Below are 23,311 nucleotides of genomic sequence, written 5' to 3'. Positions count from 1 at the left end.
GGATAGCTGCTGCCCAGACAGAGTGAAAAAAACACACTGTGGAAGTCTGCGTACGTCATTCAAAAATCTTTGCAAACGCCGGTCAGCTGCAAATCCGTTTGCAACTCACTCACCGTGGAATGATGTTTCCAGTGTGTGCAGTGTGTGCAGTGTGTGCAGTGTGTGCGTAGCCCAGGACTTACTCCTAGAGTGTTATACACACAGGCTGATCGGGGCCGGAGCTGACGTCACACAACCTCCGTGAAAACGCTTGGGCACGCCTGCGTTTTTCCTGACACTCCCAGAAAACGGGCAGTTACCACCCCAAAACGCCCATTTCCTGTCAATGTGCCTGCGTTCGCCTAGCGATAAAAAAACCACAGGATTTTTTTGCAGTTTGACCTCGCGCCTGCGTGTTACGATCCGTACGTATGCGCAGCCGTTCGATAATCATCCACCTTGCGATTCCGCACAACACCGATCAGGTCTGAATTATGTCCTAAGTTACTTGTTATTTAAACTTAAGCATAATGCACAGATTAATACATTAAAATAAAAGTAGCTGTTTCCAGACTGGGAGCAGGCTGCCACGGGACAATTGCAGGGGTGCCACGTGTTGGTGGTCAATCAGCAAATCAAATTACTTATGGTCACTAGTGTATGTGGTATATACCAGGGAACAGGATGGGCGATATACAGTATTATCTCGCCTGGACTCAAAGAAATAAACAAAAAATGTAATTGTGCGCCAACAAGATGAAACATGTAACGTGGCCAACTAAGAAGCATTATGATAAAAACACTCTGTTACATTATTTCACAAGAAGTCTAATTAATTTGTAGAAATGTACCGTACACAGATAATTTGTTTCTGGTAAATGAACTGTAATGAATATATGGTTAGAGATTCTGCAATACCACTAAAACACCTCAAATAAAAACAAGTCAGCACGTTAGAAGCGACTTCAGGGAGGGCAAAATCAAAGTAAAAGCTAGTAAATAATGATATCTTTAATACAGTGAAGGACTTACCACAAGGCAACCAAAGCAGCTGCTTAGGGCCCTGTGGGTCCCAGGGGGCCCGCCGACGAGACTGGGTGAAGGGCATTTCCTGCTGAAATTGTGTGAGAGCTGGCTGAGTACTCCCCGCAGGATGTCAGTGATTAGACAGCTGCTGGGTGCCAGGCCCAACGCACGCCTGTGTCTCCTGTCCTGCAGTACTGCCGGGGTGACCTGTCAATACACACGTGTGTATGACGTACAACAAGCACAGGGAGGAGCCAGGGGGCACAGCATGAGGTCTTCCAGTGGGCTTTATTACAGTGTAACATCCACATACTGAATGGTGAGCAATATGCTATTATATGGGGAAGGAGTCAGCTTACCAACATACTGTTTAGGCTGCAGAAGGAGGGTTAGGGTTAGGCTGCAGCGCAGGGAAGGTTAGGGACCGGGGAGGGAGGGTTAGGCACATAGACGGAGGGTTAGGGTTAGGCTGCAGCGCAGGGAAGGTTAGGGTTAGGGACCGGGGAGGGAGGGTTAGGCACATAGAAGGGGGGTTAGGGTTAGGCTGCAGTGCAGGGAAGGTTAGGATTAGGAACCGGGGAGGGAGGGGAGGGTTAGTCTGCACTGCAGCACAGGGACCGGGGAGGCGGGTTGGGGTTAGTCTGCAGCACAGGGAGGGTTATGGTTAGGGACCGGGGAGGGAGATTTAGGCACATAGAGAGGGGGTTAGGCTGCAGTGCAGGGAAGGTCAGGATTAGGGACCGGGGAGGGAGGGTTAGGCACATAGAATGGGGGTTAGGGTTAGGCTGCAGTGCAGGGAAGGTCAGGGTTAGGGACCGGGGAGGGAGGGTTAGGCACATAGAAGGGGGGTTAGGGTTAGGCTGCAGCGCAGGGAAGGTTAGGGACCGGGGAGGGAGGGTTAGGCACATAGACGGAGGGTTAGGGTTAGGCTGCAGTGCAGGGAAGGTTAGGGTTAGGGACCGGGGAGGGAGGGTTAGGCACATAGAAGGGGGGTTAGGGTTAGGCTGCAGTGCAGGGAAGGTTAGGATTAGGAACCGGGGAGGGAGGGGAGGGTTAGTCTGCACTGCAGCACAGGGACCGTGGAGGCGGGTTGGGGTTAGTCTGCAGCACAGGGAGGGTTATGGTTAGGGACCGGGGAGGGAGATTTAGGCACATAGAGAGGGGGTTAGGCTGCAGTGCAGGGAAGGTCAGGATTAGGGACCGGGGAGGGAGGGTTAGGCACATAGAATGGGGGTTAGGGTTAGACTGCAGTGCAGGGAAGGTCAGGGTTAGGGACCGGGGAGGGATGGTTAGGCACATAGAAGGGGGGTTAGGTTTAGGCTGCAGTGCAGGGAAGGTTATGGTTAGGGACCGGGGAGGGACGGTTAGACATAGAAGGGGGGGTTAGGGTTAGGCTGCAGCACAGGGAAGGTTATGGTAAGGGATCAGAGAGGGAGGGTTAGACATAGAAGGGGGGTTAGGGTTAGACTGCAGCACAGGGAAGGTCAGGGTTAGGGACCAGGGAGGAAGGGTTAAACATAGAAGGGGGGTTAGGGTTAGGCTGCAGCACAGGGAAGGTCAGGGTTAGGGACCGGGGAGGGAGGGTTAGACATAGGAGGGGGGTTAGGGTTAGGCACATAGAAGGGGGGGTTAGGGATAGGCTGCAGTGCAGGGAAGGTCAGGGTTAGGGACCGGGGAGGGAGGGTTAGGCCTATAGAAGGGGGGTTATGGTTAAGCTGCAGTGCAGGAAAGGTCAGGGTTAGGGACCGGGGAGGGAGGGTTAGGCACATAGAAGGGGGGTTAGGGTTAGGCTGCAGTGCAGGGAAAGTCAGGGTTAGGGACCGGGGAGGGAGGGTTAGGCACATAGAAGGGGGGATAGAGTTAGACTGCAGTGCAGGGAAGGCCAGGGTAAGGGACCGGGGAGGGAGGGTTAGGCACATAGAGGGGGGTTAGGGTTAGGCTGCAGTGCATGGAAGGTCAGGGTTAGGGACCGGAGAGGGAGGGTTTGGCACATAGAGGGGGGGTTAAGGTTAGGCTGCAGTGCAGGGAAGGTCAGGGTTAGGGACCGGGGAGGGAGGATTAGCCACATAGAGGGGTGGTTAAGGTTAGGCTGCAGTGCACGGAAGGTCAGGGTTAGGGACCGGGGAGGGAGGGTTAGGCACATAGAGGGGGGATTAGGCTACAGTGCAGGGAAGGTCAGGGTTAGGGTTCGGGGAGGGAGGGTTAGGCACATAGATGGGGGATTAGGCTACAGTGCAAGGGAAGGTCAGGGTTAGGGTTCGGGGAGGGAGGGTTAGGGTTAGGCACTTAGAATGGGGGTTAGGGTTAGGCTGCAGCGCAGGAAAGGTTAGGGATAGGGACCGGGGAGGGAGGGTTAGGCACATAGAGGGGAGGTTAGGGTTAGGCTGCATTGCAGGGAAGGTTAGGATTAGGAACCGGGAAGGGAGGGGAGGGTTAGTCTGCAGCACAGGGAAGGTTATGGTTAGGGCCCGGGGAGGGAGGGTTAGGGTTAGGCACATAGAGGGGAGGTTAGGGTTAGGCTGCAGTGCAGGAAACAGTGGCGTAAATTCGTCACAGATGCCCGGAGGCAAGATAAATATTGGTGCCCCCCTATTTCCTATATCAAGATAAATATATGTAAGTATGATACTATGTGTACGTGAGTGTGTATATGTGTGTGTGTGTGTGTGTGTGTGTGTGTGTGTGTGTGTGTGTGTGTGTGTGTGTGTGTGTGTGTGTGTGTGTGTGTGTGTGTGTGTGTGGAGTGTTCTGAAAAAAAATTATATACTGTATTTATACATTTGATTGTCTTTTATTTTAAATCACACATTTCTTAGCAGTCATACCCAGGATTAGAACCCATGACCTGTTACACTGACTGCAGACACTTTACTGATGGAGTTATTTGCTCCTGTAGAGGAAGCATGAGAATTCTAACTATATGAAGTTATGTGTAATTGTCAGAGAAGTATCTTCATATAGTTAAAATTCTCATATTTCCTTTACAGGAGCAAACAGCTTCATCAGTAAGGTGTCTGCTTACAGTGTTATAGGTTGTGGTTTCTAATCCTAGGTGTGATACTTGTAAAAGTATATGCGTATATTCAGTATAATAAAGAGGGTGTGATTTGCAAGGTGCAGGGACCACTGAAGAAGTCGGCCCCTGAAAAGACAGCGACAGCTATCAATTAACTTAATTCAGTGGTGTCACAGAATGGGAGGAGAGGTGCCCCCTTCAGAGAAGGAGCCCGGCGGCAGATGACTCCGTTGCCTCCCAGAGTTCTGCCTCTGACAGGGAAGGTTATGGTTAGGGCCCGGGGAGGGAGGGTTAGGGTTAGGCACATAGAAGGGGGGTTAGGGTTAGGCTGCAGTGCATGGAAGGTCAGGGTTAGGGAACGGGGAGGGAGGGTTACACATAGAAGGGGGGTTAGGGGTAGGCTGCAGCACAGGGAAGGTTATGGTTAGGGACCGGGGAGGGAGGGTTAGGGTTAGGCACATAGAAGGGGGGGTTGGGGATAGGCTGCAGTGCAGGGAAGGTCAGGGTTAGGGACCGGTGAGGGAGGGTTAGCCATAGAAGGGGGGTTAAGGTTAGGCTTCAGTGCAGGGAAGGTCAGGGTTAGGGTCCGGGGAAGAAGGGTTCGACATAGAAGGGGGGTTAGGCTGCAGTGCAGGGAATGTTAGGGTTAGGGACCGGGGAGGGAGGGTTAGGGTTAGGCACATAGAAGGGAGGGTTGGGGTTAGGCTGCAGTGCAGGGAAGGTCAGGGTTAGGGACCGGTGAGGGAGGGTTAGACATAGAAGGGGGGTTAAGGTTAGGCTGCAGTGCAGGGAAGGTCAGTGTTAGGGACCTGGGGAGGGAGGGTTAGGCACATAGAGGGGGGGTTAGGGTTAGGCTGCAGTGCAGGGAAGGTTAGGGTTAGGGACCGGGGAGGGAGGGTTAGGCACATACAAGGGGGGTTAGGGTTAGTCTGCAGCACAGGTAAGGTCAGGGTTAGGGACCGGGGAGGTCGGTTAGGGTTTGGAACATAGAATGGGGGTTAGGGTTAGTCTGCAGCACAGGGAAGGTCAGGGTTAGGGACCGGGGAGGGAGGGTTAGGGTTATGCACATAGAATGGGGGTTAGGGTTAGGCTGCAGTCAGAGGCGTATCTAGGGTAGGGTGAGTGGGGCACGTTCCCTGGGCGCCTTGGCAGGCCCAGGAGAGGGGGGCGCCGCCGGCGGCCAGGGCATCATGCCCCACTCGCCCCAGTCAACCCGATATGTGAGGGGAGGAGAGCGCACCGTCTCTCCCTCCCCTCACCGCCGCTGGAAGCCCTAGCAGCCCAGCCCAGTCTCCGGCGTTAGCCAATCAGAGCTTGCGGATCGGCTCCTGATTGGCTGCCGGTCCGCGAGCTCTGATTGGCTAGCGAACCGGCGCCAGACAGCCGCCGGAGACCGGGAGCGGTGAGGGGAAGGAGAGGCGCTGCGCTGCACTCTCCTCCCCTCACATACACAACAGGCGCCGGTGAGTGACCGGGGGGAAGGGGCACAGTGGGGCCTGGCACTGTGGGGCATGTAACTGGCACAGTGGGGCCTGGCACTGTGGGGCATATAACTGGCACTGTGGGGCATATAACTGGCACTGTGGGGCAATGTAACTGGCACTGTGGGGCAATGTAACTGGCACTGTGCGGCAATGTATCTGGCACTGTGGGGCATATAACTGGCACTGTGGGGCATATAACTGGCACTGTGGGGCAATGTAACTGGCACTGTGGGGCAATGTAACTGGCACTGTGCGGCAATGTATCTGGCACTGTGGGGCATTTAACTGGCACTATGGGGCATGTAACTGGCAATGTAACTGGCACTGTGGGGCAATGTATCTGGCACTGTGGGGCAATGTATCTGGCACTGTGGGGCATGTATCCGGCACTGTGGGGCAATGTAACTGGCACTGTGGGGCAATGTAACTGGCATAGTGAGGCATGTAACTGGCACTGAGTGTGGCCTGGCACTGTGGGGCATATAACTGGCACTGTGGGGCATGTATCTTGCACTGTGGGGCATGTAACTGGCACTGTGGGGCATGTATCTGGCACTGTGGGGCATGTATCTGGCAGTGAGTGGGGCAATGTATCTGGCACTGTGGGGCAATGTATCTGGCACTGTGGGGCAATGTATCTGGCACTGTGGGGAATGTATCCGGCACTGTGGGGCAATGTAACTGGCACTGTGGGGCAATGTATCTGGCACTGTGGGGCAATGTATCTGGCACTGTGGGGCATGTATCTGGCACTGTGGGGCAATGTATCTGGCACTGTGGGGCATGTATCTGGCACTGTGGGGCAATGTATCTGGCACTGTGGGGCATGTATCCGGCACTGTGGGGCATGTAACTGGCACTGTGGGGCAATGTATCTGGCACTGTGGGGCAATGTATCTGCGAACAACGGTAGGTAGCGATCAACTCGGAATGAGGGCCCTTGTACCGTGCAGTCAGTGAGTGAGGGTATAATAAAGGGGTATGCTACATTCAGTGAGGGAAGAGGTGTAATAATGGAAATTAGATGTAAGGGGACGTGGTGCAATCAGTGAGGGGGAAAGTAGTATTCTGTAATATAATATAAAGGGGAAAACATTAAATAATGTAAGGGGAAAAAACAGTGCTGCATTAAGTCTGGTGGAGGCCCAGGAAAGTGTGGGGGACCCCACTACTGAAGTTGCTGAAGAAGCCACCCCCCTCCCCCCAAAACACACACTACACAGTACCTGGGAGACTTCTCTGACGAAAGCACACCCTGTGGGAGGCCCTAATGTGTGGAGGCCACGTGACGGCCGCCCCGTCACCCCTTCCTTAAAGCAGCCCTTGGAATAAATCAGGAATGAAAATGGATCTGGGACTCAGGGTTGACAGTGTATAGGTCGACACACATTAGGTTGACAGTGAGTAAATCGACACAGGAAATAGGGCACTTTACAGTTTTGATGGGGTGGTGAGAAATTCTACCTGCCATTGCTGTTGTAGCAACCAGGAAAGCGGATGTTTCAGTCGGGTGTTGGTGCATTCACATTGAGTTTGCTTTGAGGCTGGTGTTGGAGCCCGTGTGGAACCTATGGAGGGCGTGGCGGACCTGTGGGGGTTAGGGCCCTGTGAGTGGTATTGTGTGTATTCCACATGGGAATGGTGGGACGTCACTCCTTGCAGACGCGCGTCGGTGATCCCAGGCATTGGTTCTCTTTGGGCCATGTCTTCCGGATGTGTTCCAGCATGTTGTGCTGCTTGGTACATTTTTGGGTGGGTGAGGTGATTTTAGATTTGCTCTGTTGACAAAAGTGCACTAGCGGTTTCCATGGTGATTTGTGTGTTGATGGCTTTCGTGGCATTGCAGTGTGTATACTGAATTGTTGTTCTGAGAATTGTGACTTGTGTACTGTCCATTTTATGACGCTTTGGGGCTTATTCAGGTTGGATCGTAATTGCAGAGCTGTTCTTAGCAGTTTTGTACATTGATCCTTAGCAATGCAAATGCATTTGTGATTGTTAAAACTGCGATGCTATTGCAGTTCAGGATCAACATCACCCCCATCACTGACCTTACTCAGACTTGCAGTCGCGGGGAGACTAGCGACGCCAAGGAACCTGCAACAGCATCGCAGTCCTTGGACTCCTGGAAAATGGAGGCGAAGCCCCAGTTTCCACCAACGTTGTCCGCCTCTATCTCTGTCCCTCCCCAGGAACGCCTCTGCCTGTCAATCTTCTCTTTCAGCACTATGGGTCTGATTAATTTCTGATCGCTGCTGTGCGTTTTTCGCACAGTGGATGATCAGGTCATAACTGCGCATGTGTATGCACCGCAATGCGCACGCACATCGGACAACAACAAAGGGCATCACCTGTCAGCGTCAGAATGGTGTGAAAAATCCGATCACGGGCGTTTGCAACGGGATTAACAGGAGGAGGCCGTTTGTGGGTGGTAACTGACCATTTATTTGCAGTGTCTGGAAAAATCCAAGCGTGCCTGAGCGTTTTCAGGGAGGGTGTGTGATGTCAGCTCCGGCCCGGATCAGCCTGTTCACATAGCACTAGAGGAGTAAGTCCTGGGCTGTGCCCAGACTGCACACAGTGGATTTCTGCAGATCAGCGTACACATAGGATCACACACTTGCACAGTGAATATACACTCCCCCTGGTGGCGGTGACGATCTGATCGCAGGACAGCAAAGTGAGCAGCCCAGCGATCAGATCTGAATCACCCCCTATGTTCCTTTCGATCACTGAGTCTACTCTATTTATAAAGCAGCAGTATAACCACACAGCTGGGATGGCTACTTACCGCAGGCTGCATTGCAGGTGGAAATAAACTAAATATTATGGTTTTTTCATCCTTCCTTTTAGAGACCAAGTTTTAAGCATCGTCCCAGAGACATTACAGCAAGCGAAGCACATCAAAGAAATCTGCAATGAGTTACAGGTAAGTTACAAATGCGGAGTGAAAAGTTGCAATTTCACTAAAAGTTTGCCCATATTAATTGGGGATCGGTATGATTTATCTACAATCAAAATCACGACGGTCAAAATACCGACATGGTCAAATACCGACATTTAAAATGTCGTAAGGTCACAAAGTCGACACAAGTTTTAAAAAAATGTAATTGGTGTGTATGTCGACATAGGTCGATATGGACACCGTATAAGTATACCGCGTCCCCTCGCATGCTTCGGGCACTTTATTATATTCCCCCTCCACGTCCACTAGGATGGTAAAGTAAGAGCAAGTCGGTTTCAATGAAAAAATCATGAAAAACTCAATGATTTTTTTGACCTGTCGACATTTTAAATATTTGTAGTTTGACCGTGTCGACATTTTTAATGTAGGTATTTTGATCATGTCGGTATTTTAACTTTGTCAGTATTGGGACCGTCGATCAATGGTTGTTGGTATATTGACCATCAGGATTTTGATTGTAGGTAAATTGACTGCATCCCGCTAATTGTGTTTAAAAATAACAAAATCCCTGAAAGGACTAATACACCCACCTTGAACATCCTTCAGCTGCTGTAATACTGTGTGCGGGGTCTGTAGACTCAATCACACAATCATTGGATCATTGGTTGTACTATATATATGAATGACATAGCCGTTCAAAATAATTGAAGAACAATGAAGTCTCTTTGGTAGATTTATTGCATGTGAAATTCACAGAGCCCACAATAAAAGAATATCATGAACCGAACATTGACACGTTGATTTCATCTTATATACTTGTCATTACAGCGTTACATGATCCAATCAAATTTGCAGACCAATCATATACATAAACCAATCACAATTCATTCATCAGAATATATTATTAATTCATATACTCCCCTTATGGGGGATTTCCAATTAATTAGCTCAACATCTTGTGATTATGACTGTTTAATATGAAAATACATTTTACCTTTCACCTACTTTCAATTATCTTTATTCTGCAAAATACAATTCCTTATTTTTCAAAACACTAGCTAACCGCAGTCTTATGATACACTGCGCAGCTGGCCTTAACTTCTTGTTTTGACTAAAAATCAAAGTTTCTGCAAACATATAAAAATCACATTTAAAACAACAGTTTCTTTTAAGCAATAGACAAACTGACATCCAGCTTCCATTTTGTATTCACTTATCCATATCATTCCTCTCTCTGCCAACATACTTGGCATTCTAATACATACATCAGAAGGTTCAGTTTCACAATTTCTAATGAGGGTTAGGTAGACACGCAACATAGGCAAAAGGTGGGTTCACAGGGATGGGCCTGGCGCCAATGCTCACCGCCCCGGACGGGAATCCCTGTTCTTTTTATAGGAACCTTCCGGTGTTGGCTAAGAGGGTTTTGACACAGTTAAGCGAAACTCGCTTGTATTTCATGTCTAACATACTCATCCTGATTAATTTCTACCCTGTTATCCGGTCCATAAGTAAAATTAACAAGCTGTGTACTTTCCCTACCTGCCTGATCCTCCTCTAAAGCCTGGTAAATGAGCTCAGCTTCCTGGAGTTGTAAACTTTCATAAGACTTGCTCATGTTAGCATATACCACCTGTCTTTCCTGCTGCCCCTGACTAGTTCCCTGAGTCACCTGTTCTAGTGGAACCTCATCATCTACCACCACAATGGTCATTTCATGGTGCACTTTCAACCTTTTAAATCCTTTACCACATTGTACACAGACTACTGGTCCACACTTGATGGTAAGATATATGATTCCTACAATCAGGGCAGCAAACACAATGTACTGCAATATTCCAGAGAAAAGCTTTGCAATACTTCCTTCTAGCCATCCAAGTGGATCCCAACCTTCACTAGCACCTAACCTTCTCATGTCCTGTTGCAACTCTCCCACCTTGCTCAGATGAGCACTTATTTCAGCTCTGTGATCTTCAATATAAGTACAACATTCTTGTCCTACCACTGCACACATGCCCCCTTCTGCTGTCAACAGCTGATCCAGTGCCATCCTATTTTGTAAAGCCACTTTTCTTACTTGAGCCAGCTCTTCCACTGTCTGATTGATTGAAACTACCAATTCCCCTACCATCTGATCTAGTACCGTTAAGGTTTGGGACACAGCTTTTTCCACAAAATAGATAGTGGACAGAGGAAACAAAGTTCCAGCCGTACGTTCACCATCAGAAAATCTGAAAGATACATCCCCTTTCTTCACTTCTCTTTTGCTATGATGTCTCAAATATGTAAAGTCACTTGACACTAAATCATGTTCTACAGGGATATTTCTTGGGTATTGATCCAGCTTAGTAGTGGCTCTCACTAGGGGGACTACATAGGAGAGCATACATTGTCCTTTGGCACCTAAAGGAATCCATGAATATGCCCATTTGCCACAAACCCAATACATACCCTTAGGCCAGCCATGTCCAAAGTCCGGTCCGCGGGCCAAACGCGGGCCGTGCACACATTTTACCCGGCCCGCAACCCACTGGCTGAGTTTGTGAAATAAACTCCATTCATAATTTGCCAGTTCCTAAAATGGCGTCTAGTGCGTCCTGAGGGCGGGACGTGGGCAGGGCAGCGCCAATCAGGGGAGGATCTCGGCGCCCGCTACTGTGCCATTGGCCGCTGGTGGACAGGAAGACGTGCTCGATTGGCCACTTCATACTCACCGCAGCCGCCTGTGTCCGTGAGATCGTCGGGAGGACAGCGCGGCTGAGTGAGATCAGCGGGAGGACAGCGCGGCTGAGTGAGATCGGCGGGAGGACAGCGCGGTTGAGTGAGGAGATCTGGTAAGTGTCCTCTGTCCCGGGCTCACGGCTCTTGTTTCTGCAAGCGGCTTCTGGTGACCGGCAGCGCCGGTTTCATGTAAGTGTCAGTGTCCAGCTGTGGCCCATCCGTTCCCTGTGTACTATATCCAGAGGGACGTCACTTGTCCAAAGCTAGTATTACTTGTGCTGGCAGCCAGAGATGGTTACTGTGCATCTGGCAGCACTGGGGGCATTTGTGCATCTGGCAGCACTGGGGGCATTTGTGCATCTGGCAGCACTGGGGGCATTTGTGCATCTGGCAGCACTGGGGGCATTTGTGCATCTGACAGCACTGTGGGGGTATATAATGTGTATCTGACAGCACTGGGGGCATTTGTGCATCTGTCAGTACTGGGGGCATTTGTGCATCTGGCAGCACTGGGGGCATTTGTGCATCTGGCAGCACTGGGGGCATTTGTGCATCTGGCAGCACTGGGGGCATTTGTGCATCTGGCAGCACTGGGGGCATTTGTGCATCTGACAGCACTGTGGGGGTATATAATGTGTATCTGATAGCACTGGGGGCATTTGTGCATCTGTCAGTACTGGGGGCATTTGTGCATCTGGCAGCACTGGGGGCATTTGTGCATCTGGCAGCACTGGGGGGGGGGGGGCATTTGTGTATCTGACAGCACTGGGGGGCATATATGTATCTGACAGCACTGTGGGGGTATATAATGTGTATCTGACAGCACTGGGGGCATTTGTGCATCTGTCAGTACTGGGGGCATTTGTGCATCTGGCAGCACTGGGGGCATTTGTGCATCTGGCAGCACTGTGGGGGGCATTTGTGTATCTGACAGCACTGGGGGGCATTTATGTATCTGACAGCACTGTGGGGGTATATAATGTGTATCTGACAGCACTGGGGGCATTTGTGTATCTGGCAGCACTGGGGGCATTTGTTTATCTGGCAGCACTGGGGGCATTTGTGTATCTGACGGCACTATGGGCATTTGTGCATCTGGCAGCACTGGGGGCATTTGTGCATCTGGCAGCACTGGGGGCATTTGTGCATCTGGCAGCACTATGGGAATTTGTGTATCTGGCAGCACTGCTCTACTTTCCTACTGTGATATAAAAAATGCTATTTACTGCAGTCGAGATCTCAGTATCACCCTTCACATTAGAGCAGGTAAGACAAGTTATTTGTTAGTCTTCTGAGGTGATTAATGGTTCAAAGAATTTCAGGCGGAATGGTCGACCCCCACACATTTTTACCTCACCGAAACTGGCCCTCTTTGCAAAGAGTTTGGACATCCCTGCCTTAGGCAGAGGCATTCCAAATATTTTTGTGTAAATGAGTCCTATGTATATCATAAAATACCCGGTGTTATTGCCATTGACATCATTACACGTGCTGTTATCAAGAGTACACCCATCATGCAGTAACTGGTCTAGGGTGTCATTAGGTGTTAGTACTCCATCTGTATCTATTGAGTGCCAACAGTGTTTGAGGTTTGTCAGTGTACACTTATTTGACCTTTGAACTACAATTGTGGCTCCAGTACAGTTAGTATATCCCAAGTTTTGTCTTTTGGCCCTGACTGTAATGTTCTTCCTTTTTAACTTGTACTTGCCTGGCTTTGAATTGACACTTAAACAAAATTCAGGCCTCCCTGTGGCTGCGGTTACTTGTAGAGCAGGTGAATGCAGCAGACCTCTGTTTGAAACATTCAAATATGTGAAGTTTACTATATTTTGTACTTTAGGTGTCTTATTGGCACAAATGCGACTACCATTCTTTCGCTTATGGCAGGACCAATCTCTGTCTATCATGTCTGCTGTGCTTATGTAATGAGCCAGGAGGGGTATACCTGCATCTACACTGATGGGTAGGTGAGTACAAATCCAACATTTGCTTGTGTTGAGAGCCTTTGCAATTTTACTGTGCATTGCTATCATGGAATTACCTGTAAATTCTCCTCCATAATTATTCTTTTGTAAGGCCCTACACACACGTGTCTTGAATAACGCTTCATTGTAAAGTGTTACATTACCTGTTTAACTGGTCACATTGTTAACAGACCCTGGAATGTATATACAACACTCAAGCACAATGAGTATGATTGTAATCAGACATGCCCATGAGAGAATGCACCCCCATAGTCCACGGTCTGGCCTTTGGACTATCAGCATCATCCTGTTTAGCATTGTCTCTGTTGTCCTTGATCTTCACAGTACTCTTCTAGGAGTTATGTACCCTCCACAGAGATACTGCGTTGGCAAGTGGCTTAAGGGATTATTATGCCAGAACCACTCACCTGCTGGTTTTACTGGTGAAGTGCAGAGGAGTCTTGGAGAATATCTTCCACATGTGCTGTTTCAGGAGGCGTGACTTTTCTGCAGTGGGTGGAGTGGATCCACAACGTCTTCTCCTTTATCTTAACAGCAGTTGGGGTTGTCCACAAGACTTGGTAAGGTCCTTCCCACCGGTCTGTCAGCGAGCCCGATCTCAGGAAATTTCTGACCATCACCTCATCACCAAGTTGTAGATTATGACAAGCACCTTCCACAGGGATTGGTTGTGTGCTGGTCACAGTATCTTGAATCTTCTTTAGCTGGTTGCTTAATGAAATAAGATAGTTCACAGTTAAATCATTTGTTTTACTGAGTTCATATGCGGGTGCAATAGCAACATTGGGCAATTTTCCAAACAGTATTTCATACGGAGAAATGTTCAACTCCCCCCTTGGTGTTGTTCTGATCGAGTGCAACACTAATGGCAAAGCTTCTGGCAACTGCAAGCTGGTTTCTTTACATATTTTGGGCAGCTTATTTTTAATGGTCCCGTTATAGTGTTCCACTTTGCCGCTAGATTGCGGATGGTATGTGGTGTGTAGCTGTTGTTTAATGCCAAGAAGCTGGCACATCTTTTTGAACACTACATAGTAACATAGTAACATAGTAACATAGTATCTGAGGTTGAAAAAAGACAATTGTCCATCGAGTTCAACCTATTTGTGGTCTCCTATGCATGATGATTTGACTAAAGTGTGTACCTTGGTCTGATGATATCACATATGGTATGCCGTACCTACATACAAATTCTTGTACCAATTTGTTTGCTGTGATTGCTGCTGTTGCACTGGCCACAGCATAACCCTCTACCCAACCGCTAAATGTGTCGACACAAACCAAAACATACTGGAGCATCCTAACCTTTGGAAGCTGAATGTAATCAATTTGTAGGATTTGGAAAGGACCAGTTGTTTGGGGAATGTGTGAAGGCATTGTTTTAACTGCTCTTCCAGCATTCTTCTGCAAGCAGGTGATGCAAGAAGCACAGTACTTGGTTGCCACTGGCGCAAAGCCAGGTGCATACCAATAAGTCTTGATTAGACTTATCATGGCTGTCTTACCTGCATGGGTCAGTCCATGGGACATCTGTGCCAATGCTTGCAAGAGTGATTTAGGGGCAACAGGCTTACCTTCAGAGCTGTGCCACAGGCCTTTGTTGTCTTGGGTACACTTTGCACTTTCCCACTTGGTCTTTTCCTGTAAATCACAAACTTTTTGCATATCAATTGTTTGCTCACTTGGTATACATACATCAGTTACCATACAAACATTTTCAACTGTAACCTTTTGTTGGGCTGCCACTTTTGCTGCAGCATCTGCCCTTCTGTTCCTTTTTGTAACTTCATCATGGCCAGTCATGTGAGCTTGACATTTAATAACTGCTATTTGTGAGGGCAGTTGTATAGCATCTAGTAATTCTTTTACTGCCTCCGCATGTGCAATTGGATTGCCTGTTGCTGTTAGGAAGTCTCTGTGTTTCCACAGTTCACCAAAATCGTGTGTAACACCAAACGCGTACCTGCTGTCTGTATATATATTTACAGTCTTTCCTTCAGCTAGTTGACATGCTTTAGTTAAAGCTTTGAGCTCTGTCAAATGGGCTGAGTGTGGTGTGGAAGTGGGGAGGAAACAGTTTGTGTATCATCCACCACAGTATATCCTGATTGAGTAGCACCCGTTTCTGTTTGTCTGTGGCAGCTAGCATCAACATAGTAAACCAGATCAGGATTCTGGAGTGGTGTTTCCTCCAGGTCCACCCTAGGGGTGGATTGTTCATCAACATATTTTAAGCAATCATGTGGGACATGTTGTTCTACGACTCCCCATTCCTCTCTCTGAAACTCATCAGTTTCATTTACCGGTAAAAGTGTTGCAGGGTTTAAAATATTGCACTTAATGAGGGTGATGTTTGTGGGCATAATGAGGGCCAGTTCCCACTTTGTCAGGCGTGCTGCAGTGACATGTCTTGCCTTTTGGCAGGTAAGCAGGGCTGCTACGGCATGGGGAACATAAACTTTTAGATCACAGCCCAATACAATGTCTGCTGACTTGTCTACCAGCAATGCAGCTGCTGATATGGCTCGCAGGCAAACAGGTAGGCCATGTGCTACTGGGTCTAATTGGGCACTGTAATAAGCAACAGGTCTTTGCTTTTCCCCATGAAACTGTGTAAGGACACCTGTGGCATGGCCTAGGTGTTCATGACAAAAGAGAGAAAATACTTGTTTATAGTTGGGCAGCCCCAGAGCAGGGGCCGCTGTCAGGTCATCTTTAAGTTGTTGAAATTACATAGTTGTTTGTTCTGTATGTATGAGGGGCTCTGGTACAGAAGCCTTGGTCAGCTCATACAAGGGTGCAGTTAGCTGTGAGTAGTTAGGTACCAAGTTTCTACAGTAACCCACCATTCCTAGGAAACCCCTTAGCTTCCTTTTGTTGATGGGCAGCCTTATGTTTTGGATGGCTGCAATCCTATCTGGGGATAGGTGTCTGAGGCCTTCAGAAAGACAGTGGCCTATATATGACACCTTTGTTTGACATAGTTGCTATTTGTCTTTGGACACCTTGTGTCCATTTGTTGCAAGGAACCTTAAGAGCTCAGCTGTGTCTTTAATTGATGTTTCAAAATCTGGGGAACAAAGTAACAAATCGTCTACATACTGAATTAATGTAGATCCACCTGGTAGGATGAGTTTTTGAAGATTTTCAGCAAGGTACTGGCTAAAAATTGTCTGACTATTAAGATACCCCTGGACCATCCTTGTCCAGGTGTACTGGTTACCCCTATAGGTAAATGCAAAAAGGTACTGACTGTCTGGATGTATTGGTATGGAGAAAAATGCTGAACACAGATCAACCACTGAAAAATAAGTACTGTCTGCGGGGATCGCAATCAATATGGTAGCTGGGTTTGGTACCACTGAGTGCAAGGGTTCAACGATTGCATTAATTGCCCTCAGGTCCTGAACTAAGCGATAACCACGCCCATTACTCTTTGTCACAGGGAAGATGAGCGCATTGGCCTGGCTCTGGGTTTTAACCAACACCCCCTGTTGTAGTAGTTCTTGGATTACTGGGAACACCCCCTGTTCAGCGTCTGGTTTTAAGGGATATTGGGGTCTACTGGGAATTACTGCTCCTGCTTTGAGCTTGACTCTTATTGGTGGGGCATTTAGGATTTTCCCCACATTATTGGAGCCCGTGGTCCACAGCTGGTCTGGAATTGTTGATAACATTTCAGACACTTCAGGGGGGAGTACACCCAAGGTATTCAGTTCCACCCTTTCTGTAGAAGGAGGGTCACTGAGCAGTGCATCGGTGACCAAGTCCTTGTTGGAATCTGGTACCTGTAGGTATACCCCATCTGGAGTGCAAAATACTGTGCATCCCAATTTACATAGTAAATCCCTCCCCAATACATTTGTGGGGGCATCAGCTGCTAACAAAAAGGAGTGGTCACTTGTTAAGGGTCCAAGTGTTACTTTTACATCTTGTGTCTCCCTTAAGGGAATTACTTTGTTTGCCACCCCTACTGCATGTACAACTTTGTTTGTGGTAGGTAAAGTGACCTTGTCCGCTATCAGGGATCGTGCAGCACCCGTGTCAATCAGGAAGGAATGTTTAGAATCTCCAATTTTTAAATCAATAGTAGGTTCTTGAGAGTTACAAGATATTACAGTCATGGTCTTCACGGGAGCTGCAGTATCCTGTCATTGTAAATCCTCATCACTTTCCGTGGTGCCCTTCTTTGCCTGGGACTGCCTTGGTTTCTTAGGGCGTCTGCAGTACCTTGCAAAGTGTCCTTTCCTCTGGCAATTATAACAAGTAAGTTGCGATCTGTCTGATGATCGCCTGGTACCCATGCTATAATCTATTGGTCTGTTAGCTAGGTCACAGGTGGCTTGTGCAGCTTTGACCTGTAGGTTCATGAGCTTGGATTCTGTGTTCAATTTCTTGACCACCAAATTGTCCTCAAGGTATATTGCAAGAGTGACCAGATCTTCTGGACCCTTTTTGCGCCATAGAGGATCATTGATGGTCAAGCGGGTTTTTACCTGAGGCTTAAGACCTTCCACGAAAGCTCCAGATAACATGGGCTGAAGCACATCCTCCTAAAATATATCTTCAATGCCTCCATAATTTTGGACCTCAGTTTTAAATCTGCCCCAATAATCTCTAACTGTTTCTGTAGGACCTTGTTTAATCATCATAATTTTTCCCCAATTGGGCTGGCAAGGAAACTGCTCTGTAAAAGCTGTCATTAAATGTTTCCACTCTTGGTCCAGCTCTCCTCTAGCAATGTCTACGGGAGGCTTAAACCCCTCTCTATCCCACCCTAGGTCCGTTGCGATCTTCTTGTATTCTTCAGTTGTGAGCAAAGCAGTAAATAATTGTGCCATGTCACTATGTGTTAGTTGATGTACTTTGTACAAGCGCTGGAGTTTGGCTTTGACTTCTGCTGGCTTTGATCTATAATCTGCTAATTCTGTGCAAATTTGGTGTAATTCAGCCTTTGCCCAAGGAACATGTATGGACCACAGTGCACCCCTATCTGTAGTTAACCACTCTCAGAGGCATTGTTGCAAGTGGTTTGCCCTGGGTGGATGTGCTACGAGTGCCAAAAGCCACAATGTTCGATGGGTGTATGTCTGCAAAATGTGCTCCCATCACTGGTAATTTATCTTCATAGGGAACTAAATTCCCCTGTTTGTTCGTGCATAAAGTGTGTGTGACAGTTTCACCATTCATGTTATTATACTGAGCTTTGTATGTCTGATGGAGGGGGTCATAAATGTAAATTCCAGCAGAGTCGCCATCCCCATCAAACAAATCCATCTGCGCTACCCAAATCCCATCTTCCCCCACCAAGTAAGTGTCATGCTTCCCAGTCTTGGGGTTTGCTAGAGCCCTTATTACCTTTTTGTTCTCCTGTACTGGAGGGGCACTTGGGGCATCAGCCAGTGCCATCATTGCTGGGAGTATGTGTTCTAGTGGGTCTGGGCTTTCTTGTTCTAGTGTCTTTACTGGCATTGCCTGCACTACCCGTGAGGAAGCATGTCTGGGTTGTAATTGTAACGTTCCTCCATTATCTACATGACAGGACATTTGTGCAACATAGGCTGGTGGCGGGGTTACATTGGATGCCTCCAGCCATAGTGTGTAAGCTTTCCACTCCTCCCTTTTTCTTATTTTACCCCTTAAGTCTGTCCATTTCTGCATATCAAAGGTTCCTGTCACAGGTATTTCAGGTTGTTTTGTATGCCATTTCCTGAGAAATTTCACAGCCACACTTCCATATCTCTGATACATCACACTTGCTGGACTGCCGTGCGGGATCTGTAACATAGAAGAGCCCTTCGGTGTGGACATCTCTTGACCCATTGTAATGGCTAATCTTTATTTTAAAGTCCAGCTTCAATGTCCAATACAGTGGTAAACAGGGACGCTCCTCTTGTTTATAGAGATATTACTCCACTTAGGAAACCTCACCACCTCGTCAGGTGCCACGGCTCTGAACAGGCACACGTGTTCCACACTCTGCTAAGCTTGGCCTTTTTGTGTACAAGGTGCTTTTCACAGTGGGTGAGTATCCCTGATACTATCCAGCATAGGAGAGTTTAACCGGAGCCTCTCTTCTACCTGGGCCCTGTCCAGACTCTGCCGGCGTGAAGCCTCGGCCAATCACACTTACAATCACTCTCAGACTTCACTCTGAACTTAGCAAGATATGGCAGACAAAAGTTCCCATTGTGATCTGTAGCTATGATAACAGAAATTTTAATCCTAAAACTTTATACACATCACTGTAACTGGTAATAAAATGCAGATAAATTTAATTTAGGTCCATACTCACAATCTCCAAAAAGACTTCAAAGAGTTACAAACCAACAATAACACACAAAGGCAACGGACCGAGGCAGGGACACATGGAGCAGAAGTAAGATAACAGCTCTTACCTGTGGCCACGGTTGATCCAGGTACCCCGGCACCAGTCTACCTTCCTTCTTCGTGTGTCAAAGTTGGAATGATCTCGGTACGGGAACCTCCAGAATGACATAGCCGTTCAAAATAATTGAAGAACAATGAAGTCTCTTTGGTAGATTTATTGCATGTGAAATTCACAGAGCCCACGATAAAAGAATATCATGAACCAAACATTGACACGTTGAATTCATCTTATATACTTGTCATTACAGCGTTACATGATCCAATAAAATTTGCAGACCAATCATATACATAAACCAATCACAATTCATTCATCAGAATATATTATTAATTCATATACCCCCCTTATGGGGGATTTCCAATTAATTAGCTTAACAATTTGTGATTATGACTGTTTAATATCAAAATACATTTTACCTTTCACCTACTTTCAATTATCTTTATTCTGCAAAATACAATTCCTTATTTTGCAAAACACTAGCTAACCGCAGTCTTATGATACACTGCGCAGCTGGCCTTAACTTCTTGTTTTGACTAAAAATCAAAGTTTCTGCAAACATATAAAAATCACATTTAAAACAACAGTTTCTTTTAAGCAATAGACAAACTGACATTCAGCTTCCATTTTGTATTCACTTATCCATATCAATATATATTTATATATATATATATATATATATATATATATATATATATATATAGTATATATTAGAGATGGGCGGGTTTGGATTTACTCGGTTCTTAACACCAGAATTAACGTCAATTCAGATTTATCCGTATGTTTCTTATTGGCTAACCAAAACACGTGACATCCAAGAGTCAGTAAGATGCCGTATTGAGATCCACGTAAATCCGAACCTGCTCATCTCTAATATGGGGATGGCCATCGACCATCAATGATTCCTAATCATTGATGGTTTATGGCCGATGTCGAATGCTTTTGCCATCGATGGGAGAGAACCAGATGGTTTCCCTACATCGATGGCACAGCATAAACAATTTTTTTTATTTATTTGCAAGGTGCCAGGACATGGAGCATAGCTCTGCCCCCGACACCCACTAAGCCCCACCCCCATTTTTTATTGGTCCCCGGACCAGCCAACACCTTTCAGTGGTGGCCATCGAGTGGTGCAACCATCTATGGTTCACCATTGATGGTTTGTGTACCATCGGTGGTGATTGTCGATGGTATCATCAATGGCAACCATTGATGGACACCCCACCGATGGCCTTCCCTACTCTAATATATGTGTGTGTGTGTGTGTGTGTGTGTGTGGTGTGTGGTGTGTGTGTGTGTGTGTGTGTGTGTGTGTGTGTGTGTGTGTGTGTGTGTGTGTGTGTGTGTGTGTGTGTATGGGCTATCACTGTATATGTATGTTACAAATGCATTTATTTAAAAAACTGTTGTTAGCTTAGAAAGTGCAGTTCTGTCTCTACTGGTTCTATGCTATGTTTGTGTATTTATTTATTATGGGATGGTTAACATTTTGCTGACCACTTATTTTATACAACCTATACTAGATACCATCTATAGTTTAAAATGTAAATGATGTACAGTTTCCGGTGTATAAAAAGACCAATGTTTATATTAATGTCCAGGGTCATTACTGGGTTCTTCTACCCCCCCCCCCCAGACTCCAATGTTACACAGGGTGGGAAGCTGTGGATTGCATTTGGAAACCCACCTCTAGTATATATATATATATATATATGCGCACACACACACACTGTATATATATATATATATATATATATATATACTGTACATATTATACATACACACACACACTGCAGTTCGATATGATTTCTGCTGCACGGGATGCCGAATGTCAGTATACTGACATTGGTGGAATGCCACCAGGGGAGGGGGGTGGGGCGAGCGCAACTAAGCCCCTTGTGGGCTTCCTGCACTTGTCACACTGTGGGGATGGCTGACAAGCTTTGCCACAGGGGTAATTACCTGCCTTGCCGGTATGGTTCGGGATCCTAACTTCTGTATTGGGACCACCGGGATCCCGACGATCGGTATGCTAAACGTAACGATAATCCTGTATCTGGAAGACCTTCTGATCAAGGCTCCCTCTCAGGCCCAGTTTCTGATTCGACATGGCTAGATCATAAATTACAAGAAATCCAATCTGCAACCATCGCAGAGGATTCAATTACTGGGTATCATTTTAGATACTATATATCTGAAAGTGTTTCTCCCAGAAGACACGAGTCAAGAAGATAAGATTCGAGACATAAGGAAAATGGTACGTCAGATTCTACAGAGCCAGAAAGTCTCTCTGCATCTCGGTGAAAAGCTTCTTTGAAAGATGGCATCTTACGAAGCGATCCAGTACGGCAGGCTTCCCTCAAGACCTTTTCAGATGAATCTGATTGCTCAATGGGCAGGCTGGCATTGGCTTCTCCACCAAAGGATTCACTTGTCTCCCCAAGCCAGGACCTAGTTAATTTGGTGGTTGGTCCACAATAAACTAGCATTGGTAAAGAGATTTGGAATCTGGGATTGGAAGAATCTGACAACAGATGCCACTCTCAGAGGATGGGGAGCTGTACTGGAAAACCATCAATTTCAGGGAAGATGGTCACCTCAGGAGAGCAGTCTTCCAATTGATATTTTGGAACTAAGAGCCATTTACAATACACTTCTTCTGGCGAAAGACAGCTCAATACGTAAGGGTAAGGGCTCAACACGTCAGAGTATAGTCAGACAATGTGACAGCAGCGGCATACATAAACCGTCAGGGAGGAACAAAAAGACGCATAGCGTTAAGGTAGGCCACAAGGATCCTGTCTTGAACAGAGAAGCGCAACATAATCCTGTTAGCAGGCTTCATTCCAGGAGTGGAAAATTGGGAAGCAGACTATCTAAGTCGCCAAGATATGCATCCAGGGGAGTGGTGTCTATACCCACAGGTTTTCGAGACAGTAGTACGTTGGTGGGGTCTACCAAAAATAGACCTAATGGCTTCTCGAAACAACCATCAGTTACCAAGGTATATGGCCCGGACGCGGGATCCAGCAGCAGAAGCGGTGGATGCGCTGACGATTCCATGGTCATACGACCAGGTGTACATCTTTCCGCCGTTCCCCCTTTTACCAAGAGTGTTAAAGAAGGTGAAAAAGGAAACAGTGTGGGTAATTTTAATAGCACCAGACTGGCCTCACACACAGGAGTTGGTATTCATACCTGAGGGGACTCCTGGCGGAAGATCCTTGGAGGTTGCCTCAGAAAGAGGACCTCTTGTCACAAGGCCCATTCCTTCACCCAAACCTGGAGCGGCGTGGTTCTTGAGACCAGGATACTAAGAGACAAGGGTATTCCGAAATCGGCTACCCCCTCAATATTAGCTGCAAGGAAGCCAGTCACTGCGGCACATTACTATTGAATATGGAAGAAGTAGATGGACTGGTGTCAGTCTAAAGGGTGGAATTCCAGGGAGTTGCGCCTCGAGACTTTTGCGGTTTCACCAAAATGGGTTAGATGGAGGTTTGAGGTTGGGATCCTTGAAGGTACAAGTCTCGGCCCTCTCTATTCTGTTTCAACAACGTCTGGCATCCTTACAGAAGGTCCAGACATTTTTACAAGGTGTGCAGAGGATACAGCCACCTTTTCGTTCTCCCAGGGCCCCATGGAATCTAAATTTGGTGCTCAAATTTTTTAAATCTGAAGTTTTCGAGCCTTTGGAAAAGCTGATCTTAAATACAGTATATATCCCGGAAAGTTACCCTGCTCTTAGCTTTGGCTTCAGCAAGAAGGATCTCAGAGTTGGGAGTTCTGTCGTGCAAAGTCCCTTCC

General features: G+C 47.3%; 1 protein-coding gene across 2 annotated transcripts in view; it reads left to right on the top strand.

Annotated features, from left to right (window-relative positions):
- Positions 1–23,311, top strand: part of LOC134943269 (carboxypeptidase O-like) — an 88,328-nt gene that overhangs the window by 25,230 nt on the left and 39,787 nt on the right. For both annotated transcript variants that reach the window (XM_063932209.1, XM_063932208.1), the window contains exon 2: positions 8,359–8,434. In XM_063932209.1, coding sequence (XP_063788279.1) covers positions 8,359–8,434 — 76 coding nt within the window. The remainder of the gene's footprint in view (positions 1–8,358; positions 8,435–23,311) is intronic.

The sequence above is a fragment of the Pseudophryne corroboree genome, chromosome 7, assembly GCF_028390025.1.
Source record: "Pseudophryne corroboree isolate aPseCor3 chromosome 7, aPseCor3.hap2, whole genome shotgun sequence".
In the NCBI taxonomy this organism is placed as follows: Eukaryota; Metazoa; Chordata; class Amphibia; order Anura; family Myobatrachidae; genus Pseudophryne; species Pseudophryne corroboree.
This window is presented reverse-complemented; position numbering and strand designations above follow the sequence as displayed.